The sequence below is a fragment of the Leucopleurus acutus genome, assembly GCF_964270905.1.
Source record: "Leucopleurus acutus genome assembly, chromosome: 6".
NCBI lineage: Eukaryota > Metazoa > Chordata > Mammalia > Artiodactyla > Delphinidae > Leucopleurus > Leucopleurus acutus.
Genome location: NC_139149.1, coordinates 85,079,310 through 85,102,683, shown reverse-complemented (window position 1 = coordinate 85,102,683; position 23,374 = coordinate 85,079,310). Strand labels below are relative to the sequence as shown.

Sequence of the window (23,374 nt, the reverse complement as noted above, 5' to 3'; positions counted from 1 at the left end):
TATTTTTGGTTTGGTTTGCAATTCAGGACAAACTAAGATATACACACACCCCCTTCCACCCCTTGGGATCTTTGGGTAGCATAGGAAACAAAATTTTCATTGTGACCTATGCTCATGAGCTGAAAGCTTTTTCGTGTGTTAAGTAGGTATATCTAGTGACTTTCCTTTTTAGTAAACAGTGGTGCTTGACAGCTCAGAGTAAGCTTTAACTGATTTTTCACTAAGATATCAGAAAACTTTAGTTGGCTTTCTAATACAGCTGTGAATAACACTAAGAACCTTGGATCCAAATGTTTAATGATTAACCTACTGCATTGCTCGATGGTAGTGAGAGCAAAGGTAATCTTTCAGTTTACCTTGCCCCTGGGTCATGGAAAATAACTCTTGATGAGACAGTAGAAGGACAGAAATTTCAGAACATAGTTTGGGGGCGGATAGTTTAGAGGTGTAACTTATTTTTCTGCCTGTGTATGCCATATATAAATTTGTGTTCATAAAACATTTTAGGAAAAGCCTTTTCTTCTTAAAATGTAATTTTTTCTCATTATTTCTTGGTAAAAATCTGTGTAATTTTTCCTAGTAGTGATCAATAATAAAACTTGTATTTTTTCAACCTTCTATCCAGGGCTATTACCTCATATTGAAGGCGATGTTTTCCATACCTTCCCTCCCCTCTCCCTTCTGCTGTGTTTATTTTATAAAAGCAGCTGGGACCTATTTTTAAATACCATGATAAAACACCACTCAAACAAAAGGAAGTACTTTTGATAAGGAACTGTATTTTAAGTACTCATTTCCATCTAATGTGTTAAATCTGTGATCAAGAAGGGATACCTTTAGGTTGAAGATGAAGAGACCTCTTGTTGTTTTAGATTCTTGTATTTGCAAATAGTGATAGATGTTACACTTTCTTTTTATTGATTGCTTGTTGTATATGGGATTGTATTTTTATATACTTTTTTACGTGTGTATATTTTAGCCTCTTGTAGCAGAAGCGATTCCTAATCTTCACAGCCCAGCAACCACAAGCACTTCAGCCCTGAACAGCCTAGTGGTCTCTTGTGCATCTGCTGTTGGTGTGAGAGTGGCTGCTACATATGAAGCTGGGACCTTGTCTCTTAAGAAAGTTATGAACTTTTATAGTACAGCCCCTTGTGAACCTGGAGCTCAGGCAGGCAGTAGTCCCATAGGCCCAGAAGGTCTGAAAGATAGCAGAGAAGAACAGGTTAAACAGGAGTCAATGCAAGGAAAGAAGAGTTCAAGTCTTGTGGATATCAGAGAAGAAGAATCAGAGGGAGGCAGCCGAAGACTCTCTCTCCCTGGATTGTTGTCACAAGGTAAGGAAATAACCAGCTTTTGTGAGTTGACTTTTGGTGAATCCAAGGTGCTCCTGACATCACATGCCATGTTATAATAAATTCACTTTCCTAACATATTCATATGTCAAAATTTATTTAATTAAATAGCTTTTTAAAAGCTGCATGTTTCTCTGCTTTAGAAATAACTTTAGACCCTCACTTTTTCATAATACCTGCTTCTGCTTATGGACCTTGTTTTGAATCTTATTTGATTGTTCTGGAATGTAGCAGTAGCCTCCTTATTTCCTGGGTGGGCCTGGACTCCAGATCGATGAAGTTGCAGATGTGATCATTGGGTAAATGAGGAGTTAATGTACTTACGCCCTGAAAGTGAGGATGATTTTAAGCTTCAATAAGAGAAAGGCTTCATTTTCTGAAACCATTAGCAATCAGCTTCTTAGAATATTGAGAATATTGCACAGTTGTTTCTTCTACATTTCTCACGCAGTTCAGGAGTCTCCGTCATCTAGACTTTTGCTTCTCAAGGTGGCCTGCAGACCAGCAACATCAGCATCATCTGGGAGTTTGTTAGAAATGCAGGATTTCAGGCTGCATACCAAACTTAGTGAATCAGAATATACATTATAACAAGATCCCAAGGTGATTAACATGCACATTAAAGTTCATGAAATATTGGATTAGATCAACCAGGGGTTGGCAAAGTTTCTCTCTTTTTTTTTTTTTTCTTTGCCCTGACCAGCGATTGAACCTGTGCCCTTGGCAGTGAAAGCGCAGAGTCCTAACTACTGAACCAGGGAGTTCCTGGCAAACTTTCTCTATAAAGAGCTAAAGAGAAATATTTTGTGATTTGTAGGTCATACAGTCTCTGTTACAACTACTTGACTTTGCTTAAAAGCAGTCATAGATAATACATTAATAAATGAGCTATATTCCAATAAATCTTTATTTACAAAAACAGGCAGTGGACTATATTCGACCCATGGGCTATAGTTTAGAGCTTTGCACAAAATGGTATAAACCAGTGGTTAGGAAGTTAGGAATACTAGACTAGACTAAAACTTACCTTTTCTGCTCTGTCCCTGTCCCCTACCTGTGTTCTACTTATTGCTCTCTCTTGTGCCACTGAGCACTTTTGCTGTCCTGCCTCCTGATTCTCATTGCCACTAGATTCATCTGTGCAAATAAAACCCTAGTCCTGATTTTATGTGTGTGTGTGTGTGTGTGTGTGTGTGTGTGTGTATCCCATGAATTCTGCTAAGTCTGAAGAATAATCTTGGGCCAAAATGTTCTTATTCTGAAATGTCCTTTAGCATTTTCAGAATAATATAATATTTGAGATCTCCTTGAACCACAAATGTGGGATATTGATTTTTGTCATGCCATTAGACCATGTGAAATATGCAATTCTACTAACAGACTTATTTCCTTAGGTTAAATTGTACTTAGTAAACTTAAAGTATCTTTAGAAAAACTTTTCCATGTACTCCTTTTCTCTCTCTTTTAAAATGATCTAGAATACATCTTTGAGGAAACCTCAAGTAGGTGTATTTGAGTCTTTGTATGTACAAGTGGATGATACATTCACCAGAAAAGATTGCGATCTTAGCCGAGGATGATCACTTTCTTTGTGGCCCACAACTTAATGACCAAGTGACTTAAGTCTATACCTAGTGACATTTGATGATTTTCTTCAAAACATATCCTGTCACCAGATTGGTGTACAAGATTTACACAGTGTTGTACGCCTTTGTTACAATTTTGAACACTCTAAAAGACGTCAGCATTCTTTTTTTAAAATACTAACTTCTCTATAAAATAACAAAGTAGGCAGCAAAATACAAAATCTTTTTAGTACTTCCCATTCATAACCATTTCCTCACTGTAGAAACTTTTAAGTTTTATGTCTAAAATAAATCTTTTGTTACAATATTTATAGTATGCTTGACCTTAGACCTTAATTTGGAAAGGCTTAACTTTTAACTCTGCTTTGAAATGGGAAAAATATTTGTTAGCCTTAGTGTAGTATTTTGTTAAGCTTATTCTTTAGAATACCAGTTCCATAAGATGTCACGTAGACATTTGGTATAACAAATGTTATACAAAAAAGGATTTTGTGGCTAAATGTTTGGAAGTGGGGCAGGGTTAGACAGATTTAAACAGGGCTTTTAACTGCAGGACTTTTCAGCACCTTTAGCATGCTAATGCGTGTGTGTGAATCTCTACAGGGCAGGTAGGGGGGAGGAATGAATGCAGTAGGCAGTGTTTACCAAACTCATTTGACTTCTTAATCCCCAGTTTTGCAGAGAACCTGTAGAATATGCTTCACAAATATCATGTTAGTGTATTTCTTTGAAAATCAACAGTTCATTAAAGTGGTACTTTTTATCTCACCCATCTACTCCCTCATGATATCTCTGGTTTGTTTTCAGTCTCCCCCAGGCTCTTGAGAAAAGCTGCAAGGGTGAAAACGCGGACAGTGGTTCTGACCCCTACATACAGTGGAGAAGCGGATGCGCTCCTGCCTTCTCTGAGAACAGAGGTGTGGACCTGGGGGAAAGGGAAGGAAGGACAGCTGGGGCATGGTGATGTTCTGCCTAGGTGAGTGCTGCCAGTGTTTACTGTTAGAAATTAGCTTAAACAAATAACCTCTCTCCTGGTGAAGGTCTCCAAATCTCATTTCCTCATAGAGGAAATCTGGTTTCTTCTAGCTCTAGATTATTATACACCATTAACTCTGATAAAAAACAAAACAAATACCTCCCACCCCCAATCAGTCTTAGTCTTGAATTTGTTTCTAGTAATAAAGGACTTAAGTATCTATGGCGTATCGTTCCATCTCTTCTTTGATGTATATTCATCTTAGAATACAGAAAGGGGTGTTTGGGATAAGATTGTATTTCATTGGAACACGTGAATGGTTCAAATTTTTAACTTATAAAAAACAACCAACAATTTTTTTTTTACCTGAAAGAGGTCTGTCTGCTGCTGCCAGAATAACTATAACCACAGTAATGAACCATGTCTGTTCATGTACATCACGGAAAAACTGTTTTGTTTAAGAGAAACTCTTATGATATTAACAATAGATATTTGTGAAAGTGTGTAAATAGAATGATTATCTAAAATAGCCAGTTAATATAAATGTCTCTTTTATTCCTAGCAGAGTAAAAGCAACTAATGTGTTAAAAAAATGACAACTCCCCTCTTTGGTTGTATTTCATTGTCCTAAGTATATTCTCTGCCATATGAATCATTCAGTTGTTTTATGATTCTTAACAGATTCTGAACTATGGTGGTTAATTAGTGATTAATAGACAAAGATTAGGTTGAAACCATTCAAAATTATTTATATTTAGGAGTAGATTGAACATATACCCAGTATTTTTATTTTAATGTTTTCTTTTGAAATATTTACTTTTACTTGAAAGCACTTACTCCATAATTTGAGAAAGGCCGTGATTCTTGCTGAGAATACTTCTTACTTTGAATTTGTATGTGTCTGTGTATGTTTTTCTTTAAGGCTTCAACCATTGTGTGTAAAATGTCTGGATGGTAAAGAAGTAATCCATCTGGAGGCAGGTGGTTACCATTCTCTTGCACTTACTGCGAAATCCCAGGTAGGAGACAAACTATTAAAAGCTGATCTTAATTTCATGGAAGGCCAACCTGATGAGATTGGACCATCATTTATTGAGTATATGCGGTGTGTCAGGCAACAATCCTGTATCTCATTTGATCTTTTCAGTGTTTTACATTGCATTGTATTATTTCCATTTTACAGGTGAGGAAAGGGAGGTTTAGAGAAATTATGTAACTTGGCTAAAGTCACACATGTGACTGTAGACTTTGGATTCAACATTGGCCTACTTGACAAAGAAGCTTTCTATAACGTGCTCTTATGGAAAAATAGAACTGAGTTTTCTAGGGTATTGGTGAATTTCTGTTTTCTGATGAAGAAAATCCATAAGTAAGACACTAAGAAACCAAAACGCATTTCTCTCTTAAAATTGTGGGACCTGAAAGTGACCTCCAGAATCATTTAAAACCATGCCCATATGCAGAAACCCTCCTAAGGAAAGTAGTTTTTCAAACTTATTCTTAAATATATTCATATAATGATTCTTCATCAGTCCCTTTATCTTTTTAAGAAAAGTCAATAAAAGATTCTAAAACCTTTAAGTGCTTTATTTTAACTATCACATAGTAGGATAGCCAAAAAGCTATTATAGCTCATATAAATAAATGTAAATATTAGGAAAAAAAGGATAATTTTATTATTATTAACATATGAATCATCAAAAGGGCTTAAAAATAAGAAATTAGGAAGGTGGCAAGTTACAAAATAAGCATAAAGATTGCTAGCTTTCTTTTATACATAAGGTAAAGCAGAAAGCATACTTGGGGGAAAAAGAAGCTGTTCACAATTACAACAAAAGTACTAAGGAAATAGGAACATCGTTAACAGGAAAAGTGTAGAGCCCACATGACACAAATTCAAGAACTCTTCTAAGTTATAAAAGAAAATAGGAGTAAAGAGAGAAATTTTATTATTATTAGTTTCTGAATTTTTGAATTTTATTTCATTTATTTTTTTATACAGCAGGTTCTTATTAGTCATCCATTTTATACATATCAGTGTATACATGTCAATCCCAATCACCCAATTCAGCACACCACCATACCCACCCCACCACGGTATTCCCCCACTTGGTGTCCATATGTTTGTTCATCTGAGTCTCAACTTCTGCCCTGCAAACCAGTTCATCTGTATCATTTTTCTAGGTTCCACATACATGTGTTAATATATGATATTTGTTTTTCTCTTTCTGACTTACTTCACTCTGTATGACAGTCTCTAGATCCATCCACGTCTCAACAAATGACTCAGTTTTGTTCCTTTTTATGGCTAATATTCCACTGTATATATGTACCACAACTTCTTCATCCATTCGTCTGTCTGTGGTCATTTAGGTTGCTTCCATGACCTGGCTATTGTAAACAGTGCTGCAGTGAACATTGGGGTGCATGTGTCTTTTTGAATTCTGGTTTTCTCTGGGTATATGCCCAGTAGTGGGATTGCTGGGTCGTATGGTAATTCTATTTTTAGTTTTGTAAGGAACCTCCATACTGTTCTCCATAGTGGCTGTATCAATTTACATTCCCATCAACAGTGCAAGAGGGTTACCATTTCTCCACACTCCCTCCAGCATTTGTTGTTTGTAGATTTCCTCATGATGCCCATTCTAACTGGTGTGAGGTGATACCCCGTAGTTTTGATTTGCATTTCTCTAATAATTAGTGATGTTGAGCAGCTTCTCATGTGCTTCTTGGCCATCTGTATGTCTTCTTTGGAGAAATATCTATTTAGGTCTTCTGTCATTTTTGGATTGGCTTGTTTGTTTCTTTAGTACTGAGCTGCATGAGCTGTTTATATATTTTGGAGATTAATCCTTTGTCTGTTGATTTGTTTGCGAATACTTTCTCCCATTCTGAGGGTTGTCTTTTCATCTTGTTTATGGTTTCTTTTGCTGTGCAAAAGCTTTGAAGTTTCATTAGGTCCCATTTGTCTATTTTTCTTTTTATTTCCATTACTCTAGGAGGTGGGTCAAAAAAGATCTTGCTGTGATTTATGTCAAAGAGTGTTCTTCGGGGCTTCCCTGGTGACGCAGTGGTTGAGAGTCTGCCTGCCGATGCAGGGGACACGGGTTCGTGCCCCGGTCTGGGAAGATCCCACATGGCGCAGAACGGCTAGGCCCGTGAGCCATGGCCGCTGAGCCTGCGCGTCCGGAGCCTGTGTTCCGCAACGGGAGAGGCCACAACAGTGAGAGGCCCGCGTACCGCAAAAAAAAAAAAAAAAAAAAAAAAAAAGAGTGTTCTTCCTATGTTTTCCTCTAAGAGTTTTATAGTGTCCGGTCTTACATTTAGGTCTCGAATCCATTTTGAGCTTATTTTTGTGTATGGTATTAGGGAGTGTTCTAATTTCATTCTTTTACATGTAGCTGTCCAGTTTTCCCAGCACCACTTATTGAAGAGACTGTCCTTTCTCCATTGTATATCTTTGCCTCCTTTGTCAAAGATTAATTGACCATTAGGTGCATGGGTTTATCTCTGGGTTTTCTATCTTGTTCCATTGATCTATGTTTCTGTTTTTGTGCTAGTACCATATTGTCTTGATTACTGTAGCTTTGTATAGTATAGTCTGAAGTCAGGGAGTCTAATTCCTCCAGCTTCGTTTTTTTCCCTCAAGACTGCTTTGGCTATTCGGGGTCTTTTGTGTCTCCATACAAATTTTGAGATGATTTGCTCTAGTTCTGTAAAAACTGCCATTGGTAATTTGATAGCGATTGCATTGAATCTGTAGATTGCTTTGGGTAGTAGAGTCATTTTCACAGTATTGATTATTCCAATCCAAGAACATGGTATATCTCTCCATCTGTTGGTATCATCTTTAATTTCTTTCATCAGTGTCTTATAGTTTTCGGCATACAGTTCTTTTGTCTCCCTAGGTAGGTTTATTCCTAGGTATTTTATTCTTTTTGTTGCAATGGTAAATGGGAATGTTTCCTAAATTTCTCTTTCAGATTTTTCATCATTAGTATATAGGAATGCAAGAGATTTCTGTGCATTAATTTTGTATCCTGCAACTTTACCGAATTCATTTATTAGCTCTAGTAGTTTTCTGGTGGCATCTTTAGGATTCTCTATGTATAGTATCATGTCATCTGCAAACAGTGACAGTTTTACTTCTTCTTTTCCAATTTGTATCCTTTTATTTCTTTTTCTTCTTTGATTTCTATGGCTAGGACTTCCAAAACTATGTTGAATAATAATGGCGAGAGTGGACATCCTTTTCTTGTTCTTGATCTTAGAGGAAATGCTCTCAGTTTTTCACCATTGAGAATGATGTTTGCTTGGGGTTTGTCGTACATGGCCTTTATTATGTTGAGGTAGGTTCCCTCTATGCCCACTTTCTGGAGAGTTTTTATCATAAATGGGTGTTCAATTTTGTCAAAGGCTTTTTCTGCATCTATTGAGATGATCATGTGGTTTTTATTCTTCAACTTGTTAATATGGTGTATCACATTGATTTCTTTGCATGTATTGAAGAATCCTTGCAACCCTGGGATAAATCCCACTTGATCATGGTGTATGATCCTTTTAACGTGTTGTTGGATTCTGTTTGCTAGTATTTTGTTGAGGATTTTTGCATCTTTATTCATCAGTGATATTGGTCTGTAATTTTCTTGTTTTGTAGTATCTTTGTCTGGTTTTGGTATCGGGGTATTAGTGGCCTCATACAATGAGTTTGGAAGTGTTCCTTCCTCTGCAATTTTTTGGAGAGTTTGAGAAGGATGGGTGTTAGCTATTCTCTAAATGTTTGATAGAATTCACCTGGGAAGCCATCTGGTCCTGGACATTTGTTTGTTGGAAGATTTTTAATCACAGTTTCAATTTCATTACTTGTGATTGATCTGTTCATATTTTTCTATTTCTTCCTGGTTCAGCCTTGGAAGGTTATACCTTTCTAAGATTTTGTCCATTTCTTCCAGGTTGTCCATTTTATTGGCATAGAGTTGTTTGCAGTAGTCTCTTAGGATGCTTTGTATTTCTGTGGTGTCTGTTGTAACTTCTCCTTTTTCATTTCTAATTTTATTGATTTGAGTCCTCTCCCTCTTTTTCTTGATGAGTCTGGCTAATGGTTTATCAATTTTGTTTATCTTCTCAAAGAAACAGCTTTTAGTTTTATTGATCTTTGCTATTGTTTTGTTTGTTTCTATTTCATTTATTTCTGCTCTGATCTTTATGATTTCTTTCCTTCTGCTAACTTTGGGTTTTGTTTGTTCTTGTTTCTCTAGTTCCTTTAGGTGTAAGTTTAGATTGTTTATTTGAGATTTTTCTTGTTTCTTAACGTAGGCTAGTATAGCTATAAACTTCCCTTTTAGATCTGCGCTTACTGCATCCCATAGGTTTTGAATCGTCATGTTTTCATTGTCATGTGTCTCTAGGTATGTTCTGATTTCCTCTTTGATATCTTCAGTGACCTCTTGGTTATTTAGTAATGTATTGTTTAGCTTCCATGTGTTTGTGTTTTTTACGTTTTTTCCCCTGTAATTCATTTCTAATCTCATAGCATGGTGGTCAGAAAAGATGCTTGCTGTGATTTCAGTTTTCTTAAATTTACTGAGGCTTGATTTGTGACCCAAGATGTGATCTATCCTGGAGAATGCTCCATGTGCACTTGAGGAGAAAGTGTAATCTGCAGTTTTTGGATGGAATGTCCTATAAATATCAATTAAATCTATCTGGTCTATTGTGTCATTTAAAGCTTCTGTTTCCTTATTAATTTTATGTTTGGATGATCTGTGCATTAGGTTAAGTGAGGTGTTAAAGTCCTGCACTATTTTTGTGTTACTGTCAATTTTCTCTTTCATAGCTGTTAGCAGTTGCCTTATGTACTGAGGTGCTCCTATGTTGGGTGCATATATATTTATAATTGTTATATCTTCTTCTTGGATTGATCCCCTGTTCATTATGTAGTGTCCTTCCTTGTCTCTTGTAACATTCTTTGTTTTAAAGTCTATTTTATCTGATATGAGTATTGCTACTCCAGCTTTCTTTTGATTTCCATTTGCATGGAATATCTTTTTCCATCCCCTCACTTTCAGTCTGAATGTGTCCCTAGGTCTGAAGTGGGTCTCTTGTAGACAGCATATATATGGGTCTTGTTTTTGTATCCATTCAGCAAGCCTGTGTCTTTTGGTTGGAGCATTTAATCCATTCACGTTTAGGGTAATTATCCCTATGTATGTTCCTATGACCATTTTCTTAATTGCTTTGGGTTTGTTTTTGTAGGTCCTTTTCTTCTCTTGTGTTTCCCACTTAGAGAAGTTCCTTTAGCTTTTGTTGTAGAGCTGGTGTGGTGGTGCTGAATTCTCTTAGCTTTTGCTTGTCTGTAAAATTTTTGATTTCTTCATCGAGTCTGAATGAGATCGTTGCCAGGTAGAGTCATCTTGGTTGTGGCTTCTTCCCTTTCATCACTTTCAGTATATCATGCCACTCCCTTCTGGCTTGTAGAGTTTCTGCTGAGAAATCAGCTGTTAACCTTATGGGAGTTCCCTTGTATGTTATTTGTCATTTTTCCCTTGCTGCTCTCAATAATTTTTCTTTGTCTTTAATTTTTGCCAATTTGATTACTATGTGTCTCGGCGTGTTTTTCCTTGGGCTTATCCTGTATTGGACTCTGCACTTCCTGGACTTTGGTGGCTATTTCCTTTCCCATGATAGGGAAGTTTTCAGCTATAATCTCTTCAAATATTTTCTCTGGTCCTTTCTCTCTCTCTTCTCCTTCTAGGACCCCTATAATGCAAATGTTGTTGCGTTTAATGTTGTCCCAGAGGTCTCTTAGGCTGTCTTCATTTCTTTTCATTCTTTTTTCTTTATTCTGTTTGCAGCAGTGAATTCCACCAGTCTGTCTTCCAGGTCACTTATCCATTCTTCTGCCTCAGTTATTCTGCTATTGATTCCTTCTAGTGTAGTTTTCATTTCAGTTATTGTATTTTTCATCTCTGTTTGTTTGTTGTTGAATCTTCTAGGTCTTTGTTAAATATTTCTTGCATCTTCTCGATCTTTGCCTTCATTCTTTTTCCGAGGTCCTGGATCATCTTCACTATCATTATTCTGAATTCTTTTTCTGGAAGGTTGCCTATCTCCACTTCATTTAGTTGTTTTTCTGGGCGTTTATCTTGTTCCTTCATCTGGTACATAGCCCTCTGCCTTTTCAACTTGTCTGTCTCTCTGTGAATGTGGTTTTTGTTCCACAGGCTGCAGGATTGTCGTCAAGAAATTTTATTTTTAGATGAGAAGAATCACCATTGCAAAAATGCCATTTCTCCTAGATTGTTAAATCAGTAGAGTGTAAATTCTGTACAATCCCCAAATATTCCAGTAGAATATTTACAACTTAATAAAATGATTCCCAAAATTATTCTAGGAGAATAAACATAGGAGTTGCCACATAAATTCTGAAAAAGAACAGAAAGGAAGAGTAAGAATTAGCCTTATAAAATATATTATAAAACTACAAACAGATTATTTTAACAGAAATATACCTGTAGAATTGAAATAGACCCAAGTGTATATGAGAATTTAGTCTATGATAAAAAGTGGGCATTTCAAATCAGTTGGAAAAACAAGACTGAGTGTTCAGTAAGTACTGTTAGAACCACTGGCTTCTTTTTTGCAGAAGAAAATTAAGATAACTTTACATATTCTAATTCCAGATGGAGTAAAGATGTAGATTTTAAGAAATAAAACCTTACAGGTGTAAGAACACAGGTGATTTTTTTTTTCAGTAATCTTAGGAGTAGAAAAAGACATGACATCAAAACCAGAAATTAGAAAGTGAAGGTGATATGTTTGTCTCCATAATAATTCAGCAGTCCCATACAGCATAAACCAAAACACAAACCAAAAAAACCCCATAAACTAAATTAAGATACATAACATACGGGAAAAAAAATTTGTAACATATATGACTGTGTTATTACCTGGTCCATAAAGAAAAATTGTGAAAGGACATTTGTATGTCATTCGTAGAAGAAAAAATAGAAATGGGCAGCAAGAAATGAAAAGGTGGTCATCTACTCAGTAAGCAGATTTAAATTAAAACAAAATTTTCTCACCTATCATGTTAGCAAGGATTGCATTTAGTACTAAGTGTTGGTGAGAGTGTGGGGAAAAGGTACACACAGTGCTGGTGGGAATGGAATGTACACTGGACTTTGCTGGAAGACAGTTTGTCAGTATGTATCAAAAATCAGAATGTGTGTTCACTGACCCAGAGTTCTTTGCCTAGGAACTTATCCTAAGGAAATATATACACTAATATATATATCCAAGGATTTTAAATGTAATTTTTATATTAAGTAATTGGAAAGAAATTATCAATAAATGTACTTACTTCATTAGGTAATTGATTAAACTATACCCACAGTGGAGTATTATGTAGTTATTATAAATGATATTGTAGCTCTGTACTTGTTGACCTAGAAAAATGTCAGTGCAGAGCATTACATAAAAAACATCAGGTCACAAAACAGCATTGATAGTAGAGTCCCATTTTGTATATTCATTATATCTAGTAGATATTAAAATTTCTGGAATTATACTGATATATGTGTATGTTCCTAAAACAAGGTAGTATCAGTAGTTATCTCTAAGTGGTTGATTCATCAATGGTTTTCACTTCCTTTTTATTTCTTTGTACTGTCACAGTCTTGTACAGTGATCATGAATTGCTTTTATAATCAGAATAAACAAAACCATTTTCATTAAACATAGCCATTGCAATCTGGTTGTTTTTTGTCTGTAGTGGAGCATAGGTATTTGTGTGTCTCCTACAGCAACTCTTCATGTATAAAAAGGCTCTCTAGTCATTCCATAGTACTCCTATCCACAGAGTAAAAAATCATGATTACTTTTTCTTCATGGTACTTACCTTTTTTTAAAAAAATCGCTTTCTTTGTAAGAGGCAGTATAGGATAGTTCCTGGGATTAAATCCTGGCCCTGCTGGTTACAAATTTGTGACCTCCCTGGGCCAATTTCCTTATTAAAAAAAGGGTTCTTGTGATAATGAAACATTAATTAATACACAGAAAGTATATTCAGAACAACGCCTGGCAGGTAATAAACCCCCCCAAAATATTAGTTACTGTTATTATTAATCCTTGGACTGTGTCTTAACTATGTACTCTATCTCCCCATTATCTCAGTCTTGTTTTAAAATGAATTTTCTTAATATTAGTTATTCTAAAGAGTGGAAAGCTAGTATAAGTAATCTGTGTGTAACTGTTGGTATATATATGTTATTATAAAAGTTCAGAATTGACATGGAAGCTCAGAGTCACATCTCTTACCTACTTTCCTGTTGTTTTCTAATAGGTTTACTCGTGGGGTAGCAATACCTTTGGTCAACTTGGGCATTCCGATTTTCCAACAACAGTTCCTCGTCTTGTAAAGGTACTTTAGTGAATTTGATAACTTTTATAGCAACTTATTCCAGAATTCTAAGTTAGAACACTTTATATTTCTCCATTTCTGGTTTTATAAAATTAGGAGAATTGTATACTTGTAACCTAAGTTTGTTATGATGTACATTAAAAAAAAAAAGTGAAGCCACTTGTTTTCAGGCTAAATGTTTCCTTTTTTTGATGTGTTAGTGTATATTTCTTTTCTTCTTGGCTTCATTGAGCATTCATAGTTTTTTTTTTTTAAGTAAAAATGAACAAGTTCATTCTTTTAAATCAAATGTTTCTGGCACTGTGATACTGACTTTTGAGCTTTATACTACCAAATGCCTACTCTGACTTCTCACCTAAGTTTGACTTTTAAGTGTGACTTTTGTATAACGTTATTTGATGGTTTGTTTTGTTTTGTTTGTTTTGTTTTTACATACATAGTAGTAAAACCTTTTTTAACCCTTTTAATTTTCTATAGGGAAGCTAAAAGCATAGATAATTTCTTCACTGCTGTGTGAATTGGTTTTAGTTTATGTAATGCTATTCAGAGATTGGTAACTTCTAGTCCCTTTGATGCAGTTTTAGAGGACTGTTTCTCAACCTTTTTTTCTGCCACAACGTCCTGCAGAAATACAAAATTCATCAATAGTATTGACTCCTTATATAAGATTTGTTTGTTTTGGGGGATGTTGTTGGCAGGGAGTAGGCGTGCTGATAGCCTGGTAGGCTAACAGAATGGAATGTGGAGCTCATGTATTCATAGTTTGATTCTGATATCTCCCCTATCCCAACACATGCTCTCTCCACTGAGAGTAATAGAGACTAAAAAAGTATAGTTACTTCAGTTTCAGGAACATCATTCACATATAAGCTATAGTTAATACATATTCTGCTGATTCATGTATTCAGTGTACACTATGCGTCCATCACTATATAAGACCTTTACATGCTGCCTTTCCTTCCAGTGAACTTAATTTTACTGGGAAGAAAAGACTTAAATAAAACATTAGGGGACAGTTGTTAATTCTAGCTCCAATCTTAAATATTTTCAGCATAAAACATTTTAGTGGTAAGCTATTCAATTTCTGATATTTTATCACAAATAAAAATATGGTAACTCACTGTTCCTTGTTTTCTGTTATTTGAATAAAGTAGAATATGCATCTATTCATACTAAGGAAACTTTTGTAATATAGCATGGAGACGCTGGAAATATAATTTTTATTTAAAATTTTAGAGTCAGACAAGAGAGAATAGAATTTGTTATAAGGTTTTAGTTTTGTTACCCTTTAACTGTGTGTATGAAAATACAACATCATTATTTTGGGGTTTTTTGGGGGGGAGGGGTGAGAAAAACATTTTGAAGTCATTTTAATTAATATGTGAATTAAAGTCAAGGCAGAGTGAGATCTGAATTAGTTTTGATTAGAGACTAAGAAGACTACTCTTTCCTTCTCCAAAAATTTTAATTCATTCTTTGCAAAACCAACAGGAAGTCAGTTATTTGGGTAGCCTGAATTTGAGAAAATAATGTCATGCTGGAAGAGGATAACTATAAAGTAGTGGAGACGTGTGTGTGCACACTCACACACACACACACACACACACACACACACACACACACACATTCACCTAATCACCTAGGATTTGAACCCTATCTAGACACAGAGAATCTAACAGATTAGAAGATTTTTGCTTATTCTTATACGAGTCATGGCTGAAGCTGGGTCTGCAGGCTGGGACAGTAGTTTTCATTAGCAGAACACTTCCTTCAAATGAAACCTTATGCAGAATCCCCTACATAAAACAGATAACTGTGGAACTATTTTAGTTGAAGGATGGAGGTGGGTTGGGGGCAAAACCCTGGCACCTGCCTTTCCATGGTGGCTCCTGAGTCACTGTGTGGAATCCTAAGGTTTGAAAACCATTGATTTAAGGCAGTGGTTCTCAAACTTTGGCATGCATACATCAGAATCACCTGGAGAGCTCGTCAAAGCAGGTTGCCCGGTCGGACCCCCCAGTAGCAATGTGGCCTGAGTGTACATTTCTCACATGTTCCTAGATGATTGCTGCTGCTGCTGCAAAGACTACTTGTTGAGCACCACTGGTCTAGGGGATCCATGTAGATGGGCTTCTAAGGGGTCCTGCCTTTTTCAACATCCTGGGACACAGTGAAGTCACATCAGAGAGATAGTGAGTTCCAAGTGGGAAAACAGCTTTAGCACCCATGGGTTTAGTTGTCCAGGATGGAATTTAGCCTTGTTAGATTTTCTTTTTACCTTGATTTTTGTGCACATAGCAGAATGTGTATGGACAAAGGTGTGTCCTAGCTGTCAGAATAGGGCTCTAGAAGTTTCTGGGCCTTTGTAGTACAAGCTGAGTCTGTGGCAACTGCCAAAAATAACAGTGAAAAAATCAAATCTATGGATTTATCTTTTTAAATTTCAGTTTTTTATAAAATAATCCAGTTCTAAATTTACAGGCTGAACAAGGGTTCCTTCTCACTCCTGCATCTGTTCTGCAGTTAATCGGGTACATTGCTGGGTGAGTTTTGCCATCTAGAGATGTGACTGACTTTGTACTCCACCTATTCAAGTAACTTAACATTCCATTTCCCGTGGATTTGGAGTTCCATCAGATTCCTTCATCTTGGACAGACAATGTCCTCCTGTCGTTGCAGGTGAACAGTGAAAATGGAGTCTGGAGTGTAGCTGCAGGCCAGGATTATTCCCTGTTTTTAGTGGATACCGAAGACTTCCAGCCTGGATTATGTTACAGTGGCCGGCAGGACCCGACAGAAGGTGACAACCTTCCAGAGAATCACAGTGGTACTAAGACTCCAATACTTCTCTCCTGTAGTAAGGTGAACAGGAATTGGATCCTAAGGCCCACATTCTATAACACATGAGAAGTCTTTTGTTTCTGTTGCTTTTGTATGGTATGCCTGTTATTAAGTGTCTCTGACTAGTGTATTTAAAATTGCAAACCAACTTGCCATCCCCCTTCTCTCCTTATCTCCTTTTCCTGCCTTATTTCTTTCCACAGTGCGTATCATCATCCCACACGCTATATAGCTTACTTATTTTGTCTATTGTCTGTCCTCCCTTTTACTGTAAGATTCATAAGAGTAGGGGATTTAGGCTCTCTCATTTACTGTTGGATCCTCATAGTAAATATTCTATATTTGTTGAATTAACACCCTCACATAGGGATATTAAAATACATATTTCACAGCGAAGTCTTCTGACTGTGTTCATGGAGTCCTCAGAGATGAATCAGAATAGAAATTGAATAGATGAATTTTTAACTGTAAGTGGGAAGTAGAAATTGCAGGGGCCTGAGGTGGGCTCGTGGCAGACCTGACAGGCCACAAACAGTGCTCTGTTTCCCATCACTTTCCCTCTTTTCTTAGCTTTTCATTTTGTTTACTACTGTTTCCTCATTTTTCCTTCGTTGATCTGAATTTCTTTGCTTTCCTACTTCTTACCTCTTTTTCATAAACATAAAACCATTGGTCTGTTTCTGGTTTTCTTTTTCCCCACGTCAGTAACTCACACCCTCAAAGTGATACACTGCAAGGAAATTAACCCTCAAAGCTAGTACATTCTGGATTTTTTATTCTTACTGACTAATATATCCTATGGATTGTTTTTTATCCTTTGTGTTTGTTTTTATGGCTAAATATGTAAGCTCTGAATGTATATAGGGGTGAGATCTTTCTTGCTAAAGGTAACACTGGCCAAGATTTGGTTCTTGACCTATATTAGACTGTTATTCCAGACATACTAATTGCCTCTCTGTAGTTCTTGACCCTGACTCCACATGCCTCATTAAAGATTCCACAGTCCAGATAAAGGATGAAATAGGCTGATGAGAGAGATGAGACCCAATATGTGTCTTTAGTTACCATGGGCTGTTAATAGTCTATTGGCCTGCAGCTTGGTTGCCTACTTTAATAGGGATATGTGACAAAAGGCATCAAAAGTTTTTATTCAGTGGTGTCATGAATAAATGACAAAATCCCCTTTTAAAGAAAACCCCTTTCTGTTGTACTTTTAAAAGATAGCTCCTAGATTGTTGATATTTTGACATACAGCATAGAGATCCTCTCTGCTCTCATCTATTTCATGCAAAAAGGGGTCCTGAGGCATGTGTCTGTATCATTTGGATCTTTGTATATTTAGAGGTTCTGTGGTTCTAACCACATGTAAAATGAAATAAAAGGTATTGTGGGAATAAATAATAGTATAGATGTATATAGTTATATATAGATCATGCTATAGGTATATAACAACAATGTACTGGTAAACCAGCCCAAAATATCAAAATAAAACCAAAAGCTCTGATTTATAGTGTTTTCCAATTTTTTCTGGTAATTTCCCTATTGCCACTTTCAAACTACTAACGATTTAATAAGCAACTTGCTGCAGAATTCCTGCATTGGCTCTCACCAGCTGATATCAGCCAACTTCAGTGCCCAAATTGCTACTAATAAATTATATTTTATCTTTAATCTTTTTCTTTTCCTGTTTTAGCTTGGATATATAAGCAGAGTGACAGCAGGAAAAGACAGCTATCTAGCCTTGGTGGACAAAAACATTATGGGATATATTGCCAGTCTCCATGAGTTGGCTACTACAGAAAGACAGTTCTATTCAAAACTAAGTGATATCAAGTCTCAGATTCTGAGGCCTCTTCTCAGTTTAGGTAAGTAGAACCTCCCCCCTCCCCTCTTTCCACCCACTCAATTATCAGGATTCTTGTTTTATCTGTTTTTTCTATATCACAAAGAAAACTTTTTGTTTGAGTTGTACTCTTCTCCTTTCTTTCCAGTCTCTTCTTTTGTGCACAGGTAGTCAACAACTTACAAACTATTTCCACTTTGCCAATAGCCCAGCTGCCCCTATCCTTCCACCCCCAGAGCTCCTTTCACTTGTAGAAGTAGAAAAATGGAGCTTTCAGAAGATTCATGGCAGAGAGGCAGAACAACTTTGGGAAAGTTGATCCTAGGAGTCAGACTTCTAAACAACACTTATAGCCCCTCTAGTCCTAAGATACCTTACGTTATATGCTACCCAAATTTTTCATTTTCTTTGTTCTGGTTCTTAGAATTTTATCAAGTAGAGCTTCATTTGGATTTACAAGTAGTCTCTAAAAATGTGGATAACTGTAAGAGTGTTAAGGGTCTTACCCAACATTAGCAGGAATTGATTAAATCTGATCCCTTTTCTTAGCTGTAATCAGTTACAAGAGAGATTGAAGGTAAGGAGACAATATGGGGAAAATAGATTACAATAGTCCTAGATGGGATGCTACTGTCCAGATATACTAGGATATAGCATACAGACCCCTCTTGGGGTATCGAGGAGGTTAGAAAGGAATGCAAAATGGAGATGGGGGTGGGCTGTTAAAGGTTAACTTCCCGTAGTTCAAAAATTTTTCAGGGTTTGGCCCTACACTCAGAAGATGGACAGGATGTTTTTTTTTTCTCTTTCTTTCTCCTGAACTCCTTGACCCCCTGTGTGGACACAGAATTCAGACCAATACTGTAGTACTTAAATTCTTCCTTGTTTGTACGTCATTTTTCCACTTTAAGGTGACGTTGGCTTCTGTAGGTCAGCCCATTATTTTTAATGGGAAAACGTCTACTTTTCTTTTTTTAAATTTTTTATTGGAGTATAGTTGCTTTTACTTATTTATTTATTTTTTAATTGAAGTATAGTTGCTTTTCTATTTTTCAAACACCTAACTTATAGTCTTTCCAAATTCAATCCCTTTGTAAGTTGGGGACTATCTGCATTTGTTTTTGTTTTTAGTAAGTTTTGCTTTCTTAAATGTTGTAGAGTTCCTGTTCTATAAATTCCCCTCCAGTGGGTGGGCTCAACACCCCAGGACTTTGGCAAGGGATATGGAAGCAATCCAAGCTGGAAGCTTCCTGGATTGCTCTGAAAGGAAAGTGAAACTTGCCCTTTTCCTGTTCTGATTCCTGATTTCTTTGTTGGTTTTAGCTGGTCTGCTCATCAGCCTCACTGGTTGGCGAAAAGTCCTCCAAATTGGGAGCTTTGGACTGGGAAAAAGCAATAATCTCCTGATGCCCTCTGTAAAGTCAAGAGTGACCAAGGCAGTCTGATTTTTGGATTGCTCTGTCTGCAGTGAAGGGTTGGGCTTGTCCAAGGGACAGGTAGAGCAGAAGTCAGTACAAAAGTTGAAAATGTTAACCAAGCTATAGCTATAGAAGTGAGTTTAATTCCTGGCTGTCACTAACCAGTTTTGTGAAATTAGATAATTCACTTCCTTTCTCTTGGCCTTAGATGACTTATCTTCAAAATGAGAGGAGAATTGGATTAGCACAGTGGTTCTCAAATTTGGCTGGTCTTCAGAATTACTGGAAGGCACTTTTTAAAAAAAATATATCCATCGGGGGATCCTAACTCTGGCCTACTGAGTCAGAATCTGTAGGGTCCTGTGAATGTTTTTAACAGGTTCCTCAAATGACTGGCTACCGTGATCTCTGAATTTGCCTTTTTTTTTTTTTTTAAACACTGATTATTTAGGCTCCATAGTTGAGAGTACATCTCAACATGTTAAGTATTTTTAGAAGAGGGAAATTCGTAATCTTGGTCATAAAAAAGTGTTCAGATAATGAATCTTTCGGTTATGTTATCATCATCATCATCATTTTGTTCCAGAAAACTTGGGCACTGCAAGTACAGTCCAGCTGTTGCAGGAGGTGGCAAGCCGGTTCAGCAAGCTGTGTTACCTAATTGGTCAACATGGAACCTCACTGAGCAGCTTCCTTCAGGGGATAAAGGAAGCCAGGAGTTTGGTCATCCTGAAGCATGCAAGTCTCTTCTTGGATAGTTATACAGAGCAAGTATCCAGTCCTGTGTCATGTTGAGTCTCTGCAGGGTTATTCTGCCAAGGAGAACAGTCCCTTAATCAAAAGAGACTAGATTAGGGAGAGTGCTATAATATAAGGTAATAGAAATTGCAAAGCAGCGTTTTAATCTTAAGACAACTATAGTTCTGCATTGCTAAAATTTTAGTTTGCTCTAAGAGGGGAAAAAAGATTTCAATATAATTCTCAAATTTCCTTCTGTATTCTAGCAGAATGATTGACAGTGTACTTAGTTTACAAAAAAGTATTATAATAAATATGGTTCTTTGGAGAACAGTTTTGTTTCCTGAAGTAAATTATACTAAAATTTGAGGAAATAGGTAACTAAGCAAGTATTTTAAGACCAACTGTTGATTGTAAATATGGAGCTCTTCCAGTGCCTGCTTTTCACTGTTGTGTACATGGAGAGTTTAAAGACCAAGCTACCTTTAAAATAACGATATTTTTGTAATAAAACCTAAGATAGTGATCCAAGTTTCTTTTCATGTTTTTCAAGTAAAATATCCCAACTGTATTTGAAATTTTAAGTATTTCTCACTTTTTCTTATGTAAGGCATAATTTAAGTGTTATTTTAATGTATATTAGGTCCTGCTGTTGATCTGAAGTGTAGATTTTAAAGTCACCCATAATCCTACCACCAGAAATAACCATTGTTAATAATCTTAGTGTATCTCCTTTCAGACTTAAGGCATATATGTGCAGATAGATGTATGTGATTTTAGGTCTAAGCAAAATTAAATATATTTGAAGCTATGGTCTGGGAGGAAATACCCTGATTAGAGTCTTTTAAGTCATCATATTTCAGATATAAAAAAAGTAGCATAATATGATACGAATTTACTTTTTGAAACTAGATTTTTTTGTGTGTTAAAGTTTCAGCTTTTACTAGTATTCATTTTTCTTTTTTGACTTGTACAGATCTCATAATGTATTTCTTCTTTTTCTGCTCTGATACATCAGGACTTATGCTTGGAAATGCTTTTATTTTGATACCTTGGGCTTTTTTTTTTTAGTGTAATGTATTCATATAGATCAGGCAAGTAAAAAAATCTTGATTTGTTTATGAATTTTTAAAATTATTATTATTTTTTAGAAGGTGTTGGGGTAGGAATTTATTAATTAATTAATTAATTTTTGCTGTGTTGGGTCTTCATTTCTGTGCGAGGGCTTTCTCTAGTTGTGGCAAGCGGGGGCCACTCTTCATCGCGGTGCGCGGGCCTCTCACTATCGCGGCCTCTCTTGTTGCGGAGCACAGGCTCCAGACGTGCAGGCTCAGTAGTTGTGGCTCACGGGCCTAGTTGCTCCGCGGCATGTGGGATCCTCCCAGATCAGGGCTCGAACCCGTGTCCCCTGCATTGGCAGGTGGATTTTTAACCACTGCACCACCACGGAAGCGCAGATTATTTTTAATTGTGCTAAAATAACACATAACATAAAATTTACCACTGTAACCATTTTTAAGTGTTCAGTACCTTGGGCTGGTTTTAGTAGGAATTTGCCTTCTCTCTCAAAGTCAATTGATTCCATTTACCGGCCCAGGAGTGTGAAAGAAATGTACTTGGTGCAAAGCAGTATTTCAAGACTTATTCTTTAACTGTACATCAATACTTAACCAACATTTTCTAACCCTTTTTCACTTAAGCTCTTTTAACATATTTTCTTACCTTCTCTATTGTTTATTTCTGAAGACTTAATTGGGAAACCTAAAGAGAAGATTAGAGAAAATTTTTATTAAAAATCCAACAATTTTAGTCATCTTTTCTCATGTTTGTTAAGTTACCAAAGTAAAATCTACCAAGTAAATTCTCGCATCTTCTGCGTAACTTTAGGCGTTTTAAAAAAATTCTTATTAACATCTTTACTGAAATGGCTTTTTTCTCCTGACTGTTGTGATCATGTAACCTGCCCTTCTCTTCACTCCTTTACAGTTCATGAATGTTAGCATCACAAAAGTTCTGAAACTCGCTGATGAGATTCCAAGAAGTATCTATTCCAGATGCATGTTCAAAAACTGAAGAGCAAATTTACTTTTTAACACTGATATACATGTGTTTTCTTTTTTGCTCAAGGTATTGCACATCTATTACAAATTTCCTGGTTATGGGAGGATTCCAGCTTCTTGCTAAGCCTGCCATGTAAGCAAATACATACTTTACAGTTATTATTCTAACAACCAAAGATCATGTTTTATAGCATTCTGTGTTTTTGAGTGCCCAGGAAAAGCTTTGACTTGGTCCTTGTGCCAAACAAATCAAAATGTAGACTTTCACTAAATCTTATAAAAGATAGGTGTTATTAGCTCCTTATTATCATTGGAAGTAGCATGGTATTGAAAAAGCCACAAGATTTGGGTCCTTCTTTACTGCTACCACTGATTATCCCCAAGACTTTGGACAGCTCTCCTCACCAAATTGAGCCTAACTTTTTTTCTCTGAAAAATGGGAATGTTCTCTCCACAGTTGTGAGGAACAAATATTTATGTGATAGTACAGAGAAAAGTGCAAAGTGTTGCACAAATGGAAAGTTTTCGCATTTAGTCTCTGGGTAAGTAATAAATATAAAAGCCCCTTGCATGAGCCAGCCATTCTGAACTGTGTAGTTTCTCAACAAGTGTTGACCTAGCAAGAAAGACAGGTTTAAAAAATCAGTTATATTTTAATAGTAAACATTTCAAATATATACTCACAACCAAGATTGAAGTTTAAACCCAGATGTCAGTGTTTTGCCATGTTTGCTTTTGATCTTATATCCTAATAGAAAGAATAGTAATGACTGTGTCTCATTTCTGGTTTTAAAGGGAATGCTTTTAATATTTCACCATTCAACATGATTGCCTTAGGGTTTTGGTAAATATTATTTATAGGGTTAAACAGCTCCCTTCTAAAACTTGAAGAGCAATTGATTTTTAAAAAATGTTAAATATCCTTGCGTTCCCAAGGTAAATTCAGTGCTCTTTATGTATTAGTTTTTTATACATTTCTGGATTCAATTTGCTAATATTTAAGATGTTTGCATTTATGTGAATATGATGTTTTCTTTCTCTTCTGAACTTGCCCAGTTTTGTTAAGAGGATTGTACTAGTAATTATAAAATGAGTTAGGGAGCTTCCTCTCTTTTTCTATCAAAGTACAGATGAGG

The 23,374-nt window shown here is 36.2% G+C and overlaps 1 protein-coding gene across 4 annotated transcripts in view; it reads left to right on the top strand.

The window, feature by feature from the left end:
- Positions 1–23,374, top strand: part of ALS2 (alsin Rho guanine nucleotide exchange factor ALS2) — an 86,857-nt gene that overhangs the window by 24,816 nt on the left and 38,667 nt on the right. For all 4 annotated transcript variants that reach the window (XM_082840788.1, XM_082840787.1, XM_082840786.1 and 1 more), the window contains 8 exons: positions 980–1,337; positions 3,749–3,917; positions 4,840–4,936; positions 13,261–13,338; positions 16,018–16,200; positions 17,873–18,044; positions 20,027–20,207; positions 22,306–22,371. In XM_082840788.1, the coding sequence (XP_082696914.1) occupies positions 980–1,337; positions 3,749–3,917; positions 4,840–4,936; positions 13,261–13,338; positions 16,018–16,200; positions 17,873–18,044; positions 20,027–20,207; positions 22,306–22,371 (1,304 nt within the window). The remainder of the gene's footprint in view (positions 1–979; positions 1,338–3,748; positions 3,918–4,839; positions 4,937–13,260; positions 13,339–16,017; positions 16,201–17,872; positions 18,045–20,026; positions 20,208–22,305; positions 22,372–23,374) is intronic.